Source organism: Anas acuta, chromosome 11 (genome assembly GCF_963932015.1).
Source record: "Anas acuta chromosome 11, bAnaAcu1.1, whole genome shotgun sequence".
NCBI lineage: Eukaryota > Metazoa > Chordata > Aves > Anseriformes > Anatidae > Anas > Anas acuta.
Genome location: NC_088989.1, coordinates 16,787,078 through 16,811,636, shown reverse-complemented (window position 1 = coordinate 16,811,636; position 24,559 = coordinate 16,787,078). Strand labels below are relative to the sequence as shown.

At 33.0% G+C, this 24,559-nt stretch overlaps 1 protein-coding gene across 24 annotated transcripts in view; it reads right to left on the bottom strand.

Annotated features, from left to right (window-relative positions):
• ATP2B2 (ATPase plasma membrane Ca2+ transporting 2) overlaps positions 1–24,559 on the bottom strand; it is a 421,948-nt gene that overhangs the window by 80,050 nt on the left and 317,339 nt on the right. For 11 of the 24 annotated variants that reach the window (XM_068695120.1, XM_068695119.1, XM_068695135.1 and 8 more), the window contains 7 exons: positions 16,927–17,052; positions 15,120–15,152; positions 13,527–13,622; positions 7,064–7,105; positions 5,128–5,292; positions 2,685–2,899; positions 684–926 (listed from right to left, as the gene is read on the bottom strand). In XM_068695120.1, coding sequence (XP_068551221.1) covers positions 684–926; positions 2,685–2,899; positions 5,128–5,292; positions 7,064–7,105; positions 13,527–13,622; positions 15,120–15,152; positions 16,927–17,052 — 920 coding nt within the window. The remainder of the gene's footprint in view (positions 1–683; positions 927–2,684; positions 2,900–5,127; positions 5,293–7,063; positions 7,106–13,526; positions 13,623–15,119; positions 15,153–16,926; positions 17,053–24,559) is intronic. The other 13 variants (XM_068695143.1, XM_068695133.1, XM_068695141.1 and 10 more) reach the window with 5 other exon arrangements.

The window sequence follows — 24,559 nt, the reverse complement described above, 5'->3', positions numbered from 1 at the left end:
TTCCAGAGAGCTTTCAGTGAGAACTGAAGAGGGGGCACATCATGGCACAGATGACTGAAGGGAGCTGAAGTTGTAGTCTCACTTCAGATAATAGCCCTAGTTAAACAGTTTGTTCTCAGGAGCATTCATTTCAAAGCACCTTTGCCACAAACACACTTCACACGTTTGCTTAAGTTTTCTCTAAAAATTCTTCTTCCAAATGTTGATTGTTACTAACATCCAGTTAGCATTACTAACTGCATTAACTTCAGTTAATTGCATTAATTTATCTGATTTCGCCAATCCCATTTGTTTTATCAAAGAATTAGTTGAAGATTCTTAGACAAAAATAATTTTACACACATGAAGTCTCAATGAAAACTAGTTTTGTAAAGTTACCTGTATACAGATTAGACCAACCCAACCTAAAAACAGCAGGAGTTTTTAAAATATAGCATGGTCTTTTATATACAAGTATAATCCTAATCTGAAAAACAAAACATCCACAAAAACACATACACACACAAAAAAAAAAACAATCACCCACACATAAGACAAATAATTTTTACAACCTGCTCTCATTTTGAGGACCTCAACAGTATTTAACAATTGATGATCAACAACAGGACGTTAAGAAATTAACAATGCTTAAAAAAATATAACTACTGCCATGTTTCATTTTAGTGACAGAAAGCCCAGCTTACCAGAATTTTTGTAGTATAAGCACTGTTGATAGCGATAGCATTTACCAGCAATTCAAGGGTTTTGGCGGGTACAGAATCTGGGTCAGGGATCTCTTTGTAGTGGACATCACCAACATAGGCTTGGACGACTGTCATCCGGTTGGTTGTCAGTGTCCCTGTTTTGTCGGAGCAGATGGCCGTAGCATTACCCATAGTTTCACAAGCATCTAAGTGGCGGACCAGATTGTTGTCTTTCATCATTTTCTGAGAGAAAGCAAAATAAAATACGTTCAAGATTTGCTTTGACAAATCTCAATCAGTTATGCAAAGGACAAAAGCATATATTCAGGCTTGTTCATTAGCATGTAATGCTCAGCCAGAACTTCAATTGGCCCAGTAATAAAAGTCCTAGTTACAGACAACCAATGATTATCTTGAAATAATTTTGCTTATGATAAAATGACGTAGTTCCATATTTTTCCGCATATATATATTTTATTTTATTCTAAGATATAGGTAGAACAGAATAAATTAGCTAAAGTAACTGAAGATAACAGGATTTTTTTAAACAGAATCATTATAGTAAATATTATAAAATTATGCATTTTTTTATATTTCCTTTTGAATTTTTCTTTCAGCTTAACTCCTAAAAATAAAGAATTAGTGTAATTAGAATTAAAGCTAAACATCAAGAGTAATTAGTAGTGTAAATTAAGTTACCTATTAGAACAAAATTTGTAACTGCTGTAACTGCACAGAATATGAATTCTTTGTGAGATATTATCTTCCAGACACATTCTTATTTTAACCTTGAGTGTCTAGTCAAATATTTCATCCTTGTTTTCAATACCATGTCCAATGCCAGTACGTTATTGTGTAGTACATAGAGCAACTACACATCTTGAAAACCAACCAAACCAAATCACAGCAACAACAACCCCACCACCATTCCACCGTGCATATTTTTCACAAGACATACAGTCTTCCTGGAAGCAGATGTTATCCTTGTTTATATGTTTTCATTATTAAAGAATTCTGTGCCCAATCACCTGACCCTTACTCTCAGAACAGTATCTTACACTTTCAGGGCACTGTATCACCAGTTGAAGGCAAATGCATATTACAATTTGATACTGCAAATATAGATACACATGGATGTGTTGTATTTACTGGGTGAAGGGCATAAGGAGAAGGGGAAATATTTTTAAAGCAGCTACATTCTCTTCTAGAAAAATCACATTCTTGAGTATTTTTGTTAATGATATTTGCCTAAATAATGAATCAAGCTATTTCTTTGTGATGTTTATGTTATTTTTTTACATGCTAAATGGAAATAAACTACAGAATTTTCATTGGAGATTCCTAGAATTCCTAGAATAAGGCCGGTCTGAATAAATTGCTAAAGCAATCTGAGAAAACTCTTATACTGGAGTAATCCGTAAGTCCAGTATTTTAATCCTTTTTAATTTCCTAACCAAATCATTTACATTAACTACAAACATCAACAACCACATTTAAGAAAAAACCTTACTTTATTTGAAATAAAATAATAATAATAACAATAATATATAATAATAATAATAATAATAATAATAATAATAATAATAATAATAATAATAATAATAATGAGAACTTAAAATCCTTGTTAAAACTCTTTACTATTGTAAAAGTAAGTTTGAAGACAAAGTTATTCTATATTAAAAGACTGGAGTATTCTCAAAGTAAACCCAGCTCAATAAATACCTGGTAGCTATGTAAACTAAGCAGATATTTCTACTGTTTGAAATTCCTGCATTGTGTAGTTTTAAAGATGCATATTGGCTTGTATACATATTTTCATTTTTGTCATAAACACTTTCAAACTAAAACAAAGTAGTACTGTAAAGAAATGTCACTCTCATTAACATTTTAATGGCATTAATTTACAGTCCAACTTTAATCAAAGCTGATAAAAGCTGAAGAACAATGTACTAGCAAACTCAACAGAAAAGTATTATTTCCCCCATTTTTAATGTCTCTTACCTTTACTGAATAAGCCAGAGAAATAGTGACAGCAAGTGGAAGTCCCTCAGGAACTGCAACCACAAGTACAGTAACGCCAATAATGAAGAATTTAACAAAATACTGAACGTAGACAGGAGTGCACTCAGGCAGCCACTGTTTCTTTTTGACCACAAAGGTGTCGATGGCAAAATAGAGTACCAAAATGATTACAGTGATGGCAGACATCACCAAACCTGAAAATAAAAATAATCAATTACTATGAAGAAGCAAACCCCATATAATCAAAAACATGCAATTAGAAATTTGTATTTGAGTTTCACATGGAAATATTTTCTTACTCTACATGAGATTTTACAATACCACTACTACCAATAATAGTAAATCATACAATGTAAAGGAAAACATTACTATAATATATTTACAACATAAACCATTATTGTAATACAATTACAATGGTCATACGTTCCGATGAGTAAAGAAAGACTCAATTCAGAACAGCAGGATGCTGCTGCACCATTTCTAAGCACCATCTCAGTGCTGCCTTTAAAACTTCCCAGTAAGTCTAGAGTCCTGACGATTAAGCCAAGTTTTTCAAGTTTAGTACATTAGTTTGCTAGTCTAAATATTGAAACAACATTTCCTCGTCTTTCTTTTTAAATAAGTTTATCTTGAGAGGCTAGAGAAAAGGAGTATCTTTTAGTTTATTTTGTTATGTAGAATATTTTAGACTGAGATATCCAGTCAAAAAAAATAATATATAATTGTCCACAGTTATGTAATTGGTCTTCTGGAAAAAAATGACTAATAATAGTGTTTCCAAGGTTTCCCTTTTCAAAGGGACATATGAAAACAGTGCATATGTTTGTGAGGAGAGTCTCAAAACAGTACAAAACTGACAGTATATCACGTGAGAGACTAATAAATATTTCACAGAATTCTAAGAAGATCTGGGGGACTATGTATGCTCTCTTGATGACACAGACTTTGCTAAGATAGTATTTCTCCTGCACAGTTATGTTCCTGGATTTAAGTGACAAATAAAAACTGGTTGCCATTAGGACATCTATTTTGCTTTGCTATGATTAGTGCTCTTTGGCTTTGAATAAGAAGCCAAGCCTGCATTTCAGAATATACTGATTTCTGTCTAATGATATCATACAATAGAAGGAGGATTCTGTGAATTCCATGTCTTGACTGAAGTTAAAAATAAATAAATAAAAAGGCAAGCTAAAGGATGTTAAGGTTAACAGAAACAGATAACTCAGGGAGACCGCTAAATACCAGAGGATAAAGGCAAATACATTAAAATATTTTACAGGTAAATCTTTATGGCAATAAAAGACATTTCCACAGATTGCCTAATGAAAAATAATATTAAAAAAATGAGGCCATAATTAATTTAATTCATATTACTTGTCACAGTATGGTTAGAAAGACCTGTACTGTTACTTTAAAAATGACACCTATATGCACTCCAAAACACCAGAGAAAGTAATGAGCAGAAAGCAATGTAGAAAAATACTTAGTCTAGGAAGTTAATAATCATAAAAAATGAAATGTTTTTATATCAATGCATACTGTTGTACACCTATCAAGAAAACAGAAAAGCTTGTGGAATATAAAAGTGGGCAAAGTATGAAATTGAATATTTAAAAGCTGATAAGCAGAAATTCTTAGTAATGCACTGTTCAGGCAAAGAGACAGACGTGGCATCATGGGGTTCTGTGATCAGCTAAGTGTAATCAACTGAAAATAATTAGAAGGAACAGTAGGGGTAAAGATGAGATTGGTAAAGAAGTATAAAGGAGATTCAACAGAGGTGAGGAAGTTAGGATTCTGTTGTATGGCCACAGCCAGGGATCTGTAGAATTAGAGACCAAGATCTCTTTAGTACTACTAGAAAAAAAAAAAAAATGAACACTAGGTCATTACGAAAGATCTTAACTTTCTACCTGCATGTTGGAGAAGAAGGGACATTGAACAGTAGGGACCAGATGGTACTGGATACAGTCAACAGATACGTCATATTTGGATAGAAGGCATGAACATGGATATTAAGAGACAATAGAACGATTTCAGAATCCATAGAGGGAAATATTGTGAGTGACATTCTGAGATGATATTAGAGATTCTGAAACTGTGTACTTAGAAGTTCTATGGGAGGAGGAAATTAAATATCATGTAATTACTGAACTTGGGAGTATCAAGTAAGCTACGTTTCATTTTGATTCAAATATTCATTACATTCCAAGTTGGCCAAAGCTTTCTGTTTCTTGATGGTCAAAACTGAGCTTTTGAAGATACAAGATCTTTAGTACCATCTACTGTCCTCAGAACAGTACTATGACAATCCAATTCTAATATTGCAGTAATAAAGTACTACTCTTTTAAGAATACCTTGCTTAGAAACCCTTTGTTGTTACTTTAACACACTGCTATTCAGACATTTATCCAGTCATACCTGCTTTGCCTATCTGGACTGCCAGCTTAGTCAGCTTTCCCTGAAGGACAGATTTTTCTTTCTTGTGCATGTTGGATTTCTTCTTGTCTTTGTCATCTCCTTCTCCCCCTTCTGCACTCTTCAGTGGCTGCATCTCCATGGCAGCAGCCCCATCCTGCTGCTTGGCTAATAATGCAGAACAAAACTGTTACTCCAAAACTGTTCTCCATTCTTCTTCTTTTAGTGTTGATACATACTGAATACCCCCAGCAACACCCCTTGTTGGGGCTGATGATTGGAGCTCTGCACAGAATTATCCTTTGCTCCCACAGCAGACAGATGCCCACATGAGGACCTAGCGGGGTTCCGCAGGGGCACAAATGCACAAGTGTACCCATGAGCCCTTCACACACATGGGAATATGTGACACACCATTCGTTGAGTACCAGGAAAACCATTACTTTTGGTTTTGTTTGTTTGTTTATAGCCAATGACATTCTGTGTTATACACATATATATCACTTAATGTGTTGCAAAACACTTGGCAAGTAACAGTACATCAGTACTGCAGGATTTCCTAGAATAGCAGATCTCAAACATTTTAGCAAGTTGACTATCTATAATTCACTAAATTTTGGTATGCCTTATAGATTACAATGCACTCTTATAATCTTACTTTTAATGACAATATTTTAAAAGCAGTGTGGTTCCGTGGACACTCCACAAACAGATCTGCTTGCCTGCATCGGCACCTCTGTAACCTGTGGACCACACTTTGTGAACCGCTATTCTAGAGTAATACCAGATTTAAAAGGTTTCCTTAGCATTCAGTGTTCAGGTAGTTTGACCATCAGGTCAGATGGCAAAACCATCATAATTATCCCATTTAAAAATAAAAAAAAATTACAAGCTATAGCATACATTCCTGAAAGAATGCTAATGCTAAAGGAAACTTTTAGTATCAAAAAGCAAGAGTTTTATTAAATTAAAAAGAAGAAAAAAAACACGACATTCCAATTTATATATGTGTATGTGTCAGTTTTGTATAGAAAGGAGACAAAAGTAAATTAAACAGAATGAGATGAAACAGATCTGCTCAGCTTTGACATTCCTGAACAGTTTTTACAAAATCATGCTTATCTGACCTGGAAATCTAACTGTTTTGTTTAACTTTAAAATGTATTCATTTAGTATAATTTTATTTAATGGTTCTGTACCACTGACAACTGAGTTTATCTATTCTATTTCTGATCTACCACCTTTGCAAAGTTTAGAATTATCTGAAAAGAAGAGAAAATTATAGTTTAATTTACTTACTTGGCATAATCTAAAGAAATCATGATATCTGTTATCTCTTATTTAACAAAACATGGAAACATAACTTTTCTTCAGAGGAAGCAAAATATTTATTTCTATTTCTTCCTGAGTTTGCACATTAATGAAGAAACATCTAATATTCTTAATCTTCCTTTTATTTATCATTATAGCACACTTTTACATTGCTAAATAACCTGAGGCATTAAAGTTTCCTTTTGTTTTTTGTTGTTTTTTTTTTTAACCTTCTCCCTGCAATTAAAAATATGTTTATACAATGTCATTAAACACCAAAGGTGACCAAACATATCAAAAAGAGGGCTGGAAATTCACTAATGATACATAGCATACATAACTTGCACAAGAAAAATGAATCCAAATGAGCTTCGTGACATGACAGCGTCTCTTAAAAACATCTTATTAGAAATAATGTTCTTTTCCTATACTAAATATCTGATACATCAAAATTCTATAAATTAAAATTCTACAATTTCTTGGGTAGGATCTTTTTTCAACATTGTTTGAATAGGGCCATTTTTACATATATGCACAAATCACAAACTCTTGTTTTATTTTTTAACAGAATCTACCTACATATGCTAAACATAAAATCCACAACCTGCTTAATAGGAAAGAAGATTACCTTTGTTCTGGCTGTTCTCCATATTCCCATCCTGCATTTTGCCTATATGATGAAAAATTTCAACAGACAACAGACAGTAAACAATCTTCACCCAAGACAGAACATGAAAATGGGAATTTAAATAAAAAAGGCAGACAAAAGTAATGAGCATGTTACAGATACTTATTGATGATCAGTAGCCCTTGTTATTATACACGTATGTTTATTAGAAGCATAGACAACTTAGCTGGACACATTCAAGCAACTTCAGTCAAGTTCAATGTTGTAACATAAAATACTAAATAACATTACATTTTTTTTGGAGCAAATTGCAGAAGTTAAGCTGATACTAATAAAGGGAATCTACTAGAAAGTAGAATTTTAATAATAAACATGAAGTGAACTTTCAGATATCTAGTATTTAATAAACCACAGTTACAATCTGGCACACAGTAGTATAGAGCATGACCTCCTTAATGTATGCCCAAATTAAATAAATTATTTTCGAAAATTAATATATATATATATGTGTGTGTGTTAATAAATATAAATAAATAAAACTGTAAAATGGCATCTTCTGTACTTATATTATTTAGCAAGTTACTCCTGTAAATATGAGTGCCAGGTGGTCATCCTATATTCAGATTTATCCTAAAGAGAATGTCAAATGCATCTGTAATCTACAATTTAATATTTCAGCTACATTTAGTTTTACCATATCTAAATCATTATTTGTATTCTTTAAAGCTGACAATAAATTTGAAAGTGTATATTAAATTAAAATGGTAAAAATACCAGTTAGAGCATACAAAACTCTGGTATAACTAGTAAATGATATCAAAAAATGATATCAAAATTTCTTGGTGGGATAACTTGTGAAAAAGTCACAGTGATAAATTAATCTCTTGGAACAGACTATTTGAATTTTTTCAATATTATATTCCAAGTGGATGACATCCTCTTATAGTTTGCTATAATGGCCAATAGAAAAATAATACTAAGGAAAATTAATAGTTAAAATTTCTTCACAGGATTTTTGACACAAAGTATCATTAGAGTTTCAGTGACATAAAGTATCATTAGAGTTTCTTAACAAAAATCACAGCAGTTAAGTCCTGCTCTTCAGACTTCCTGTGCTAACAGAGAAGGAATTAACATGCATGGTAAAGCAGCAGATATTATGCTTCGATACATGCATTAATTTTTTCACTCTAAGCTGTGAATACATAGTAGCAAAATTGAAAGGCTAAGATGCATTTCTCACACATTTGTATGTTCAGTAATGGGGGATCACTAAAGACTTGATTCTCTTAAAAAGAGCAAAAATGGCCAAATAGGTTGTAAATGACATTGCACCCCAGGCTAATAGGCTACAGCCACCGAGAAATTCCAAAGTGTAGAATTACATTAAAGGAATAGATGTTGTGCTACATATAATGATCTCAGTACTCAGATGGATTACTAAAGTTTGCTGAAGTAGGCTATATAGCATCAACTGCTTGTCTATTTTTAACTCTATTCCCACCTTGGTTATAATATGATTTAAAAAACAAGTGATAACTATCTTCCAAAGACCTATATCTTCCCAGGAATCTATGACCCTGGGCAAAAACAAGTTTGTTTTCATTATGATACTTGCTCAAAAATTTTTGCTTCATCTAAAAATTGCAGGGGAAAAAAAAACCAACAACAAAACAAACAAACAAAAGAAACCAGCTGAACTTGATATCTACCTTATCACTATTTTTCTTAGAATGCTTTTTAATACAGATAGAGGAAGACATAAAACATCACCAGAGATTCATATTTCTAGCTAGTGGAAAAAGCCGTCCTTAAGAGCTGGGACACATTAATTTTGAGCAGACATAGTCTGCTCTGTGTTCTGCTTTACAGTTTATTTTTTTTGAACACAGTTCAAAACCTTAAAGCAGTAGAATTAAAGATTCTTCAAATTTTATTTTTTTTTAAAAAAAGCAAAACAAACAAAAACAAACAAACAAACAAAAGAGCTTCAAACTGGCAAACACAAAATGCGCTACTGTTTTCCATGTAAACCAAAATACTTAACTTTATTATCTGTATTTGCTTTTTAATAGGGGCATAATAATTTTTGTAATGAGTTAAATTAAGAATTCATCTACCCTCACTACCTACAAAATGGGCAATCATTAACAACAATGTAAACATATATATATATATTTAAAATAACATAGAATAAGTAATTATGATAAAGGAAAGAATACAGTAAAGGGGAGTAAATTATTTCCTATAGTTTCTTGAATCTTGAGTTTCCACTTGAATACAAATTATGAAGAAAGAAATCAAGATGACAGAACCACTACTGCTGAGAAATCTTCTTTCAGTTTGTGCTAGGACCAGAAATACTAACCCATCTCTCTGACCTTTGTGCATTGTTTAGAAAAACAAAAAGGATTAGTAAGTATTAATATTTTATATTAAATGCAATATAGAATTCCTCAGAAATATGTTTTTAATATAATTTTGTATTTTTTTTATTTTTGGAAATAAGTAAATAAAAGGGACGGTGTGCCCTGAAATCTGGTGGAATTAATCTGGGTTTATTTTTACCACTTTTCAGTGAAAGGCCAAAAAATCAGAAAGTTTAGAAAAGAATACAGAGCCTCTTAATAGGAGTTGAATTCTGCAGCTGCTTTGAAAATTTTGGATTTGAATAAAATTTTTTTTTTGCATGTTGCCTTTACTTGATGAAAATTCCCATCTCTTTACTTGGAACATACCCACGGCATCACTAATGCCAAAGTTCTCATGCCCAAAAGGTTACTTCAGCAAATAAACCTTCCACAGTAGACTTCCCTTTCCCTCCCATCAACTCTTTATGAAGAGTTAATGAAACAAAATAACAAAATCCTACTGCTGGCAATCGAAATTATTTGCTTATTGGAAGAACAACTTGAAATCACCTAAAGAAGCTGACCTAGTTATATGCTCATGTTCTGTGATAGAACAAAAAAAAGAAAATACCCTACTGATCTTCCAAAATGTCTCATGTTGCAATAGAAATGAGTTGCAGCTCTCTTCGTGTCAAGTCAGTAATATTATGCAGCTAGGAAGAACAGACGCACATTGCAAATCTATATATAGGGGAAGAAGTGACGTATTTCAAGTGAATCATTAGGAATTCTTCCATGCAGTATGATATCAGAATCAATGCATTTGTAAAACACAGGTTAACTACAAAAGAATAATTCTGATCCAACTGATCAAATAGGAAGTTTTAGTGAATGCATAAAAGAATTATCTAAATAACTCTTCTTGCAATTCAGGAAATACATTAAAATATATTAAAACTGCAAATTGCTTTGCAGAAAAAGAACAGAAGTATACATATGCTAGAACTAGAATTAGCAGTAGATGTGAAGTATATCAGCTGAGATTTTTCTCTGAGTCTGGTATGGTATTTCTATAATTTATGATCTTAATTATAATATCTTTTTATATTATAATTTATAATTTTAATTAAAAAAAAATATGAGTTGTGACAGACACACACACAGACCCCCAGAAAAATGAAATCCTGATTTAGGAATAAGGCTGGTCAATGAACACCATTGCTTTCTGCAAACCAAATCATATTTGGGATAAACAAGCTGTAAACAAACATCACTGCTTCTTCCCATATTTACTTTATAACAATTTATATTTTCTAAATACCGTACTATTAAAACAGAGGAAAATTCATGAATTATTACCTTTCTGTAAAATTTTCTGATCTTCTTATAACCTGAACTTGTAACCTTTTAAGAACTGAATATATATATTTTTGTTTGTTTGTTTTGTTTGTTTAACAAAAAAGACCATCAGAAAATTATGCATTTTCATTTCAACTACTAGAAATAACTACTAGTATGTGATAGTTACTTATATAGCAGGTGGCAAACAACAGGATGCATCACAAGCCTACATGCCTTTATCACTATCACTGACCGAAAATAAAAAGCATTTTTCTGTGTCAACTGAATACTGGTAACTAAGACATAAATCAATTTATTTTAAATTGTAATGTTTTGACTTTCAACTCGCAAGCAACATCATTTCCTATTCTAAGTATTTATTCAAGCATATATTTTCATATTTGAAGGTATGTTCTACACAGAGATATTAGACATTAGGTAAAAATGCTTGTTTCCAGTCACATTTCAGGGAAAATTCTAAGGCATTATTGAAAAAAATAATTTAATCTAGGTTGGAAAAATAGCTACAAGAACTTCATCTCCTCGCTTTAGAACTTCTTTCCTTCCTTTCTCTTCTCCAACCCAACTGCAAAACATAGCTACCTTTTAAGTATTCTCAACTCATCATCACTACTGACTAGAAAAATGCATAGTATAAACAGAAACCAGACTTTGGCAATTTCCCAGACAATTTCAAAGCACTAAAATTTAACTCTGCTCTCTGTCACAGTTCTCCTCTGAACACACCATCAAGAAAGTTGAATTATAGAAAGTTTCTTCTCTACATGTTGATCAAAGATGTGCAGAACTCATTTAACTGCCTCACTTCAGAAGAGGTGAAAGCAGAAAAATATTCAGTTGCACAAACAATTCACTTCTATACCTTGTGCACTGAAAAGAACTGAGTATGTAAACTACAGCTCTGAGATAAGCAGAGACAATAACTGCTGTTTCTGGTGGGAGAGAAGATAGGAAGTCTGAACGTCCCATATTTACTTGATTTTACACACTAATTTAATATCCTTTGGCACTCAATTTCCATAGGAAGTTCAGGCATTTAGACCAAACAAAACAGATATTTACCAAGCAGCTAAATCATGCTAACAGAGAGACTGAGTTAGAATAACTCAGGACTCATTTCTGCCTCCTGCTGAGCAATGGTTTTCAACCAGCAAAGCACTTAAGCAGATGCTTGACTTAGCACTCAGCAAAATTTAATAATGCAATCTCCAGTGGGACAGAGGAGGACATCTGGTAAGACTGTTGTATGCACAGACGTGTTTTACACACAAGGAAGTAGAACCATGAGGAAGGGAAAATGAAACAGTCCTCATTCATTTCCTGGTTCTTGGTCTCTAAGGAATCTGAAATGGGGGTGTTGGAACCAGGATGGTCTAGAGATAACACAGAGATGGGACTTGTAGGAAGAATTAATATTTTTTTCTGAATTTGCCTATATTGTTGGAAAACAGTAAAGTTTTGCAGTTCTGCTTTAGATCCTTCAAGCTTTTGTGACATTTTTGTGTGCAAGACTTCGTGTTCTCAAAAGCTCATCTGCCAAAGTTAAACAGACAAGATTTTGAGACTCAAAAAAAAAGTTGCTACTCCTGCTTTACTAAAAAAATCTGCCCTGCAGTGAGATGTCAGAATTGGAAATCCTAGTTTCCCAGCAAACCTAGAATATGCAGGGGGAAAATTTTTAAGTCTGCTTACATGTTTCTTTTAAGTTGTAATCAAATTATTTAGAATTAGGCTCAAAGGATTTACAATGCCATTGCTTTAAGAAGGTTCTCACAGTAGTAGACCTTAATACTTGTTTAGTACTTGGCAATGCTGTGTCAGAAACTAACGTTACATACATAATGCCCAAACCACTGACCCACAAAATTAATAAAAAATTAATAAAAAAAATAAAATTGTCACCAACGTGATGAAAAATAGAATGTCTGGGTAACTGGTGCCGTACAAGAAGGAAAGGTCTCTATGGCAAATATAGACTAATGTATTTGATGACCAGAAAAATATAGCTCTTCTAATGCCTAGACTAATCTTGACCAATTCTATTTAACACTGAAATTAGACTATTAGAAGAGACACTGAAATACCTCCATGCTACAAGTGGGGTCAAGAAACTGTATTAAGAGATGGTCAGACTTGACCACAGTAATATATATACACACAGTCAGTGCAAACAGGCTCATTAGATGATCACTGTCTAAGGGCATCCACAAAGCTTTGCTTTGCTATCAGTCTCTATTCAAAAAGATGCTGAAAGCAGCAGAATTTTTTTATGAAAGCACTGCAAGTAGAAATTGAGCCAGATTCCCGACCCCAGCACTATTTCTCAAAGCTACATGAAGACTATATCAATACTTATGAGAGTGCCACATCAGAAGAAGGTACAATCCATTTATCACGGTGTTCTTCAGATCTGTGCTGACAAATGTGTTTTACAATGAAACTTTACGTAAAGGCAACTCAAAAGTTTTGAAAACAGTCTTATTAACTGTTCCTTTTGCAATTTTAATTAATGGCAAAGAGATCATAATTCCTGTTTGTTCTTCCATGCTTAATTCTATGTAAATGAAGTGATTCAGTCATAACATCTTTGTGGCATCTCATAAGCTGCTGTAGAGTTTGTGGAAAAGGAGCTCTCAGAGGGTAATGACATGCACATAGAACATCTGTGCAGTTCATAAGAGAAAGACAGAATCTGATATAGTAAGGAGAGAAATCTATCAAATAAAACAAGCTAGGTGTTCTTGACGTACCATTGACTAAGCTGGCATTTGCATTATCAGTGGCATTTGCACCTGCTGCACCATCTGTGGCTGAAGGAGGGTGGGAGGAGGGATGGGAAGAATCTACTGAGTAATAATGGGTAAAAAAACAAACAAACAAACAAAAAACAATAAATAATAAATAATAACAATATGAACAAATGCAAATGAAAAAAAGCAAAAACATTTATGAAATACTGTGGCTTTGTTTTCACCAAAATCAATGTTTTAAATTAATCAACATAAATTTCAAAACCAAAATGTCATTACAAAGGCAAAAAAATCATACATGGAATAATTATAATAACAACTAAACGAACAAGAAAGATGTTTAACCAAGTTAACAGTTGGTAAGAACTAATTGTACACACTATGTATGGTCCTCTCTATGTATTTTTTTAACTTAAATTATGAGTTACAGAAATATTAAAATGGTTGAAATATTTCCGTAAGTAAATAAATTTGTGGAATGTATCAGTAGTTTTAAAATATGTTGCATACAACATTGTATCTGCAACATTTCATACTTTGCATTTGATGCAATGCTACATATTACAATGTATTACTGCTGGCACAGCCCAGTCTAAGGTGCTGGCTCAATCTGTGTCTTATAAAAACCTAGTTGCACATTGATTTGAGGAGAAACATTAAACTTTTCCATATTGTATGTAGAAATGTAGAAGAAGCAGTCTAGGAAAATATAGTCTTGTAATGAGTTGTTTCAAATCCAAATAATGGGCATTATGTAATTGCCTCTGTTTTGTGGTGAAATGAAAAAAAAAGTAACAGAAAATAAAATTCTCACTTTGTTTTCAGCAATTATTTGCATATCAGATAAATTGGTCAAGCAATCTTTCCTAATAGGTATATGAAAAACTTTGAGAACATTTTATTATTTTATTGTGGATTTTTATACTACTGTAGAGAGAATTAATCTCTGCAAATAATAGATAAAATAAATTTTGCTTTGTTTCTGTTGGGTAATTGCTCACAACAGAGCACAGAAGTCCTGCAGTGAATCCGGACTGAGACCCTTGAACTTCGTCAGTCCTTGACCCACAGTGACTGTTTCATATTGTACTGGTTTGTAATTCAAGAAATATCATCTTGTCTTATTTACAAATGGTAAATTGGAAAAAGAAAATAAACAGCATATAGGATTTAAAAACACACCACGTGTAAGTATATTCATGAAAATTTCAATTGCAAATTTGATTATTCTGATGATAACAACAGTGTTTTGGTTACTCATGCTTATTTTTTATTCCATTTGGATACTCATACTAACCAGCACAGCACGAAGTGCTAACAGCAAATCACGCATCTCAGTGTTTAATGTACTGTAATTTACTTCTGGAGATTAACTGAGTATTCAAGCTTAACATTCAGATTTGCAACACCAACAGTGCGTGCGCACTTAAATGTTTTCCATGAACAATCCTGTTGATTTGAAATTGTTCTTTAATTTAACTGGACTGATTCAAAGACAATTATTTTAATCATTAGTTCAACCCTGATTTGCACCAAAGCTTGCTGGCTAAAGGCCTCATCCTTTCATTTGATGTGGTAGAATTCTTACTCTACCTGGAAGCTGATGTCCATCGTCCTGTTTCACACCTGTATGATGATTTTTACAAAATGTTAATGAACAATAAAAGCAAACACCCACATAAGACTGAAGCAAACATCTATGATTGTTAGGACTTTAGAGAACTGCAGGTTTATATATGAGAGTACGTCATCTGAGTTCAGGCCTAATCAGCCATCAGCTCTGCACAGGTACTCTTCTGCACTAGCACAAACCTGCTAGAGCCAGTACAAAACATGAAGGAATTTTCTTGGTATTGTAGCTATATCCAATTGGATTTAGCATCTGCAAAAAAAAGATCTTACACATCCCTGTAAGTATCTGTGTCTCTCGGAAGTACATTATGAGCACAGTGCATTGCATTACTTTGCTACCTCAGATTTGTCTTTCACTGTCTTCCAGGCTATCCACAATCCAACATGAGAAAATCATCAGCGTCCTGAGCAAAATAATATACAGAGAAGGCCAACCCCATTAAACAAAGGACCTCAGGACAGACAGTTGTTACATTCAAGCAGAAACTGATGTTGCTCCCTCTCCTCTAGAATATTCTTATACACTGCCAAAAGAGATGCTGCCGGATCCTGAAACATCTGTATGTAGGAGTCTTTTCCATCCTTTTAGTGACAGCAAGATTAGACTCCAGGAAATTGTTCAAAACTACTCTGAAGTGAAAGAGTTTTACTTTGGGAAGTTGCGGTCTTTCTTCTTTTAAAGTTCTGCAAACTTATCATGCCTGATAAGTATTTTGCATTTCTAGGTTTCATAAGGACTTCCATTCGTTGCACACATTTCTGAACAGAAAATCTGTGTTGTGAAAACCATTTTGAATTGGTTTTCCTATCTGCTGCTTCAAATTGAAAGGATGGAACAGAAATAATAAAGGTGAAATCATGCTTTCTAATAGGTAAAATGCTCTGTAAAACTATAACTACTCCTTTATTAACTGTAAAAAGCACTAAAAAGTGTGGGAGTGTCTAAAAAATCATATTAATTGACCTTAAGCATGTCTGAAAGAAAAACATACTTAGAACAAACACGGAACAAAATTCTGAAAGTAGACTGGAATGATTTACAAAAAGACTGTATGAACAAAAACTGCAAAGGACATGTTAAATCATGTCTGCTTGGTGCGCAAACCAGAGAGTAGCAGTTGCTCATGACTTCAAACTATAATAAGATGGAAAATCTTAACATTTCTTGATTTCATCAACTGATACGTGATGTCAAAGTTAAACTCTCTGTTAACATTTACTGCTACTTACTTTATTCCATTTTACTATTCTTAGAATGACCTCTACACCTTAGGTAATTAAAATGCCTCTAAAATCAGTCACTGACATTAAATAACTAAGTTAGTAAAAAATCTTATCTTTATTTTATGTCTGAAGCTCAAAAAAAGATGTAATTTTCATGGCTGAGTTTTGAAAAAACAATATTACATAGATGTAAGTGCACAAGTGCAAAACCTTTGCAAATTTTAGGTGAGTATGGATTTATGCAAAAAGACATAGCAATGGGAGTATGCCCATGTACTTCCTTGCATTTAATTATGTACTGAGAGTCTGTAATTTAACACTGGGAAAACATCTTGTTATCCAATGTATATTATTGGTTAACCACTTTTGCAGTTTTCCAGTGTGATGTGCAATGACAAAAATGGATTAAAAAAAAAAGGTTTTTTTTAAATCTGTTTGTTTGTCAAGAGTTAAGGAGAGTTCTGGCTACAAAAACAAAACAAAACAAAAACAAAACAAAACCAAGTGCTTTCTTGGGAGCATCCATGTGTGTTGTGAAATTTACCTTTTTTATCTTTCTTTTCTTCTTCTTCTCCTCCAGCACCTAACAGAGTAAAGATGATGCCTGTCTGAGAATTCACACCGACAGCAGTTACGAGCATTCGTCCAGAGCCTTCCATGACGTGAGTACCTGAAAATACACAATATAAGTGCTTGCTTATGCATACATACATATATATATATAAACACACACGTGTGTGTGTGTGTGTATATACATATATAAGTTAAAAAGAATAGCCATTAAATGTTTTACACAAGGCTAGCACTGAGGGAGATCTGTAACTGAGAAAGTTACACTTTTAAAATCTTCATCAAGGTCAATATTATTACATATCAAAAATAAGCCCTATTGTTATATACTATTCTCAACCACAAATGGATTTTTAATTGCAAATATTAGGATGCATATTCATTAGCCACATTACATTCAATTTTAAAAAGAAATGTTGTCACTAACACAAAGGTTACACAAGTTTGGAAGATAATTTAGCTTCATACATTTAATTCTTGTAACTTAAGAAATATTTCTTAATATTCTGCAAATATTCCTCGGAGATTGTTGTCCAGATTACACTGACTATACATGGAATGCTATTACATAACTGAAGCAAAAGCATATGTGCAATTTCTCTCATCTTTCTCAGCTGTTGTTGATTTACAGGCATAGAAAAAATATTTTTGAAGATGATTTCTCATCTTCAAACTTGAAAATCAATACTGAAAAAAATCTTCAAGGGATGTTAAATTCAATTAAATCACGAGTTTCCCAAACAGCAAGAATCTGATACACTTGAAAACAAAATCAATGTGTACAAAGATTTCTATTAGGCTAAAACAAATTAAAATGCAGAGTATTTTTTTTTAAGATCATTTGTTTAACTAGGTAATTACACCATTATATTAACTAAATTCTTATTGAGAAAAGAAATGGATGCTTTATTGTATAGAAATTTTTAATTTCCAACTCTTATTTAAGAAAATGTTGGGGGTATCTAAAATCACAGCCTCTTAGAAACCTTTTGCTATGAGTTGTGGAAACATAAACAAACTAGGAATTCCTAGAAACAGTCATGGAGTATTTTGATCTAACATCTTGGAAAAAATTTGTAACACTTTATAACATTTTAATAGATCTGTCCTTAGTAGATAGTGAATATTAAAAGACATACACCACTGTATGTCAGTCATGTGACACAGTTATGTTCCTATGGTCTAGACAAAAAACTAATACCTAATGATGAGAAACTACTCATATATGAAGCTATTAATTGAAATATGTTTTATATTTTATTCTTTACTGGTAGAAAATTATGTATGCCTATTAAGCTATAGCATTGTCTATTTAGTATAAGTCTTTGTGACACCCAGATGAAAAGCAATTATTTCTCTATGTGAAGTTGGCAGGGTAAACTGAGATTGAAAGTAGCTGGAAGTTTACTGGGTTTGGGGTTTTTCAAATGTTCTTTCCTGCATTTGAAGAAGGAGGAAATAATTTGGAAAGTACAAAAACAGACTATAACATACAAAGTAAAAGCTGTGAGAAGAAAATGGTTTATATATATTCATATAAAACAAACAAACAAAAACCCCATATTTATAATCCAAGTGAAATATGGTTAACTTGGTTAACGATAACACATGGTTAACTAAATCTGCTCAAAGATTGGTTTCTTATTTAACAATTTGTTTTATCGTAGGTATTATAGTTTGAAATACATTATGTATTAGGACTAGTCATTGTCACAGACATGCATCTGTGGGATATAAGTAAAATCAGACCAGATGGAATCAGAATATAATCCAGTAACTAAAGTACCATTATAGGAAAAACAAAGAAAAAAAAAAAGGAAAAAGAAAAACCTCCTATATTTAAGTAATTTATTTGTTTAGGACAAGAATTCAAGTCTTTAAGTCAAAGAAACAGTTTGACCATTGTGATCAAAAAAAGAAAAAGAAACAAATAAACAGTTCTTACTTTCTTATTGCTTATAATAACCACTTTAAAGCCTCGTCACTGTGGTATTTGTGACAAACTACTTTTCTGGGTTTAATTCTATTGTTTCTTAGATCCTCACCTCACTTCAAAACTAATGTTGTACTGCTCCACAGTTAAAGTTTGTCAGAAATGCAAGGTTCCCCATTTACTTTCATAAACATGAAATCACTGTTTCTTTCATTCTGTTGACAGCATGAGTAATGTAAATTCAGTAACTGACATCCTAAATACTTCTGTGGCTAATAGGGTAAAGATTCTGTTATGTTTATTCTCAACTATCTCACCCCTGTCACTTACCCAATGCCATCATTACTTATCACTCAATATTTTGAAACAAAAGCAAAGTTGTTCACTGATGCCTGTAGTTTTGAAACATATTGGAGGAAGGGATGTCTGAAGCCACAGTGAAATAGAGAAGAATCCTCAGTCTTATTGCAAACTACTGCAAAATGGATTTTAACCAATTGAATTATGAGTCTGTGGCATTTAACAAATAGGGGGTGTTTTTAATTTCTCATGAAGAATCTTATTGAGCTTTCACACCTACTAAACCTGAATGGACATGGAAAGATTCCTTCCCCCTCCTTTTCTTAAAAAAAAAAAAAGCATTTTAAGGGTGATGATTCTCATTTAAATGTTTTCTCTTTGTTAAGTTATCTCAAAAGTTGACAAAAGGAACCTTTGTCATACATAGATATATATTAATATAATAATCTCCTTATAACCTTTTTTTTTTTTAAACACATTTTCTTATTACTGCACATCCATTTGCTGTCCTCAAACAATGCCACTATATATTTGTAATCAAAATCTTCTTATAAGTAATCAAAGTTTCATGTTCTTAAAAGGAAAAGAGAAACACAGGACAGCATATAGACTAGTTTGAGACCATAAACATCTCATCACAACCTTGAGAAAAACTCAGCAGAAATAAGAAAAATAGGAACAAAAATACTCCACTAGTCAGATATGTTAAAAAAAAAAAAAAAAAAAAAAAAAAAAAACATGACATTAGTGAGTTGTGAACTGTTCCTATGGCTCCTATGGCATTTCTGTGATACCATTTGATTCCTTAAAAAGTCATTTTCTCTCTTTCACATGACAGAACAAATCATCACAAACATACAAAACAACTATCCAAACAACCAAAATCAAATCACATTCAAGTCAAAAGGAACAGTAAAGATCTTTAAGAATTAGAATAGGTTGTATTGGCTCAGGCAAAACAGAAAAAAATGCCTGAAATTTAATGCATAACTTTTGAAATAACCTCTTTTAAGGCCACCATTTAAAACTATCTTTTATTTCATAACTTTCTTTTAGTATACATGTTTTATTTTGAAGGAGTCTTCTTCTGTACTGGACTACAAATGTGTGCATAAATATACACAAAATACGGCATGCATATGGGCAACTTTATTAAGAAAACAAATATCCACCAATTTTCAAGCTTACATTTTGTGCACCTGGAAAAGGCAAAATGTCTTCAAATGCATGAAATGCCATGCTGAACCTTTTAAACCTTTTCTTAACATTAGTCTTGTAAAACATAATTCTGAAATGTTGAGTTGCATACAAATGCGTGCTTTGGAGCTGGTACTAAGTACTAATTTATCAGCAGACTACTCTTTGTTAGGATTACTGGAAGCTAATCACAAAAGCTGAACCTCCTTCCATCTAACTCTGGCAATTTCGTCATTTAAGTGGTGTTATAATTCATTTATATTAGCCTGAATGAAGAAATAGACTTTGTGAATTTGATCAGCTATTGTTACATAAATGAAATGCTGGAATGAATGCATGCTTTTCACTTAATCTGTTCACTAAACATGTATTTCAACTTCATGTGGAACTAATACACTGAATTATTTCCCTCTTTAGACTATTTTTTCAATATTAGTAAAATATATATTTTTTTCACATGCCAAGTATTTTTTTTTTAATAAACAGTGGATATTCCAAGATAGAAAATAAGGAGACCAGTTCAGTGGGAAAAGAGATATTTAGATTACACAGATAAGGAAGCTACACTGAAGCATGTACATTTTCAGACAAAAATGCAACTAAACATGTACTGCTCAGAAACCTCCAAATCTAACAATACTAGTGAAATAGGTTGGAAATATGGCTCAAAAAATACAGAAAGAAATGCAGAGCACTCTAATTTTGAGTGTTTATCCTGTTTTGTTACTTCCAGCAAGCTTGAGTTGAGCAAAAATTCTCTATCTGCATGTCTAAATAACGGTTTAGTCACTGCAATTATTAAAAGGTAACCGAAGTCACTAAGAAAGCGAAACAACCATCAGAATATCCTCTTTAAACAAAAAAAGTTTTCCAGCAAAAACTCATCTACATGTAATTTCAGCATAACCAAATAATTTGGAACATTTTAAGTTAGATGCTCTGTTCTAAAAATTTCTGCTTTGCTAGAAGCTTAGCTTTGAATATTTTCTGGCAAGGAATTAAGACAGAATCAGAACTATTTTTCTCCAGGCAGTAACTGACCCGATTCCTTAATCAAGCTTCCTTCTAATTTACAAAACCTAACAAAGCACCATAACCAAGACATTTCCTTCATTTATTTGTTCTTTAATAAGCTGACTCTTCATTGTTTCAAAGAATCAAACAAACAAACAAAAAGTACACATGGATGAAACTTAGGTTAAGATAACCTTCTGTCAGTATCAGTTCAGTGAGAACTACACTGGGTCAGTTCCTCTTTGCAACTCTTTCATACTAATTTCATTAATCAAATTAATCTAAATAACTGGAATAACTGGGAAAAAAAAAAAAAAAAAAAAAAAAGCTTTAAACAATAAACCTCCAAAGATATTTTTTTTACAATGTTAACTATTATCACCTTGTACCCCTAAATAATTACTGAGGCCAGACTCATGTACAAAACTTCTGTATATGGGAATCATGGATTTCTCTGAATTTCAAACTATGCAGAACTTGAAGGGCATATCAGTTTTCACAGAATCACAGAATTGTAGGGGTTGGAAGGGACCTTAAGAGATCATTGGGTCCAACGCCCCTGCCAAAGCAGGTTCCCTAGAGCAGGCTGCCCAGGTAAGCGTCCAGATGGGCCTTGAATATCTCCAGGGTAGGAGACTCCACAACCTCCCTGGACAGCCTGTTCCAGTGCTCCATCACCCTCACTGTGAAGAAGTTCTTTCGCATCTTGGTGCAGAACGTCCTGTGCTCTATTTTTTGGCCATTGTCCCTTGTCCTGTCCCCAGAAACCACTGAAAAGAGGTTGGCCATATCCCTTTGTCTCCCATACTTCAGGTATTTATACACATTGCTGAGATCCCCTCTCAGTCTTCTTTTCTCCAGGCTGCACAGACCCAGGTCTCTCAGCCTTTCCTTGTAGGTGAGATGCTCCAGGCCCCGTATCATCTTTGTGGCTGGACTCTTTCCAGGAGATCCTTGTCATTTTTGTACCAGGGAGCCCATAACTGGACACAGTACTCCAGGTGAGGCCTGACCAGGGCAGAGTAGAGGGGGAGGATCACCTCCCTTGACCTGCTGGCCACGCTCCTTTTAATGCACGCCAGGATCCCATTGGCCTTCTTGGCCACCAGGGCACAGTGCTGGCTCATGGCCAACCTGTCTTCCACCAGGCAAAGGTGGACGAGTATCAGACAGTTTCATTACCCAAGCTCTCTTCACCTTTTGGTCAATACATGCCCATACTCATTGTAAAGAAATTTAATATAACCAAGGGCTTGTTAATACTGTTGACTTTTGATACAGTGCATTGTGCTACACCACGCATGCAAAACTCTATTAGTGACCTAAAAGAAGGGAAATGTTTTTGACAGAAGTACAGTGGAACTATTGGTTGTTTTCATTTCAGGTATATCAGTTGAGTTTCATTTCAGTTTATATTCCCATTTCTGCCTTCCTAGGTAGTACCAAACGTGCTATATACAGATGGAAATGAACCATCTGGTCTAGTCAGCACTTGTACTCTTAGAATTGCTTCTCAAGTACAGTAAATGACTATCTGGATGATTAAACAGGACATTAAGCACAGAAACTCATTTAGTTTAATTATGTCATTGAAACTAATCGAATATTAAAAATGTTTCAGGTGCCAACAGTGAAAATAAGACTTCCTGATTCATGGTGTTTTTCTTTCACCAAATTTAGACCCACAAAAACAAACCATGGCTGCAATTCAAATGTTACCTTTCTTTAGCTTTCTTCTATCAAACCTAACTGTCTTCTTTTCCAACAGACGATGGAGGAAGAACAGTGGCAAACATCAGCCTGACAATCTTTGTCTAAATTCCAAAACCTAATTGGAAATAATTTACTGATGTCTTCAGGTTCAAAGACAAGGAAAAATTAAGGTCTTTTTACAGCTTTTTTTTTTTTTTTTTCCCTGCTTTAAAGAAGTTTTATTAAAATACGGGTTCTATGCTAATATCCAACAGAAATTCTGTTTTTAAAACTACTGTGAAACAAACATGACATGGTGGGTTTCAACTTTTTTGATTTTTGAGCTACTAACAATTTCCAGCAGGCACATCAGGTCCAACATCATGGGTATTAAACTTTGCAGTATATCTCTGGAAAAAAAGGTAGTATTTGGTGAACTCATAAGCAAATAGAGTTCAAGGGTTTGCTAACACAGAACGAGTATAAATTCATTAGTATAAATATGGAGCAAAAGTTTGTGTAGCATTTGTTAAAATATCCCATTAATTCTTCACCTTTTTGTAATTACTATAGAGATAACATACTAAAAGGGAAATATAAATAGTGCAAACTGTACTGTAAAACCATAAAGACAAACCTCTCTTTCTAGCAAAGATGTTTAAGCTTTGGGAAGCAGGATAAAAATTTCTTTTCACCTAACTCAACTACTTTCCTTTTCTCTCCCCATCATGCCTTTCAGGGCAGTGTCTTTATATTTTTTCCACAGTCACCACTGAAATCTATGGGTATTCAAAAGGATCTCATTCAATTTAGGAATATGTGAGAGTACACGAACAAGACAACAAGAAGTATACTTTCTGTGAGTTGAGAGTTCAAATGTATTTGAAAGGACTCTATCAAGTTGCAATACATTGATGATTGTTATGAGACCATTATGAGACAAAATAGCAGGCAGCTTTTATGCCTTCACATCTTAGCTTAAATCTGTTAAGAACCAGACTATTTAAAAATCTCATTTTTAGAATAAAATATATATATGTGTATATTTAAATGATTTACTGTGTAGAATTATATTACAAAATACAAATAGTATGAATAACATGAACATATAACAAAGATTATGAACATAAAAATTGACATAAAAGTCAATATTTTAGTGTATCCATCTTTCTTAGCACATTTGTTGTTTCTTTCTCTAATGTTTCTACTGTATGCATAAAAAAGAGGCTTTGAAAGACTTTAAAATTTAATGGTTAAATTAAAGTTGGTATATGATGAATTGAAATGATTGTTTTTTCCAGGAATTATATTTTCATTTCCCTCTAAAAATTTTCAGCATTTCTCACTTTATTAAATAAATATCATGATTAGAAAGAATTACACACAATCAGAAAACATTAGTCTATCTCTCATATGAAAAACTGGCAAGGTCTGTGTCTGTATTCAAAAGACCTGCTATATCTAGGTTACC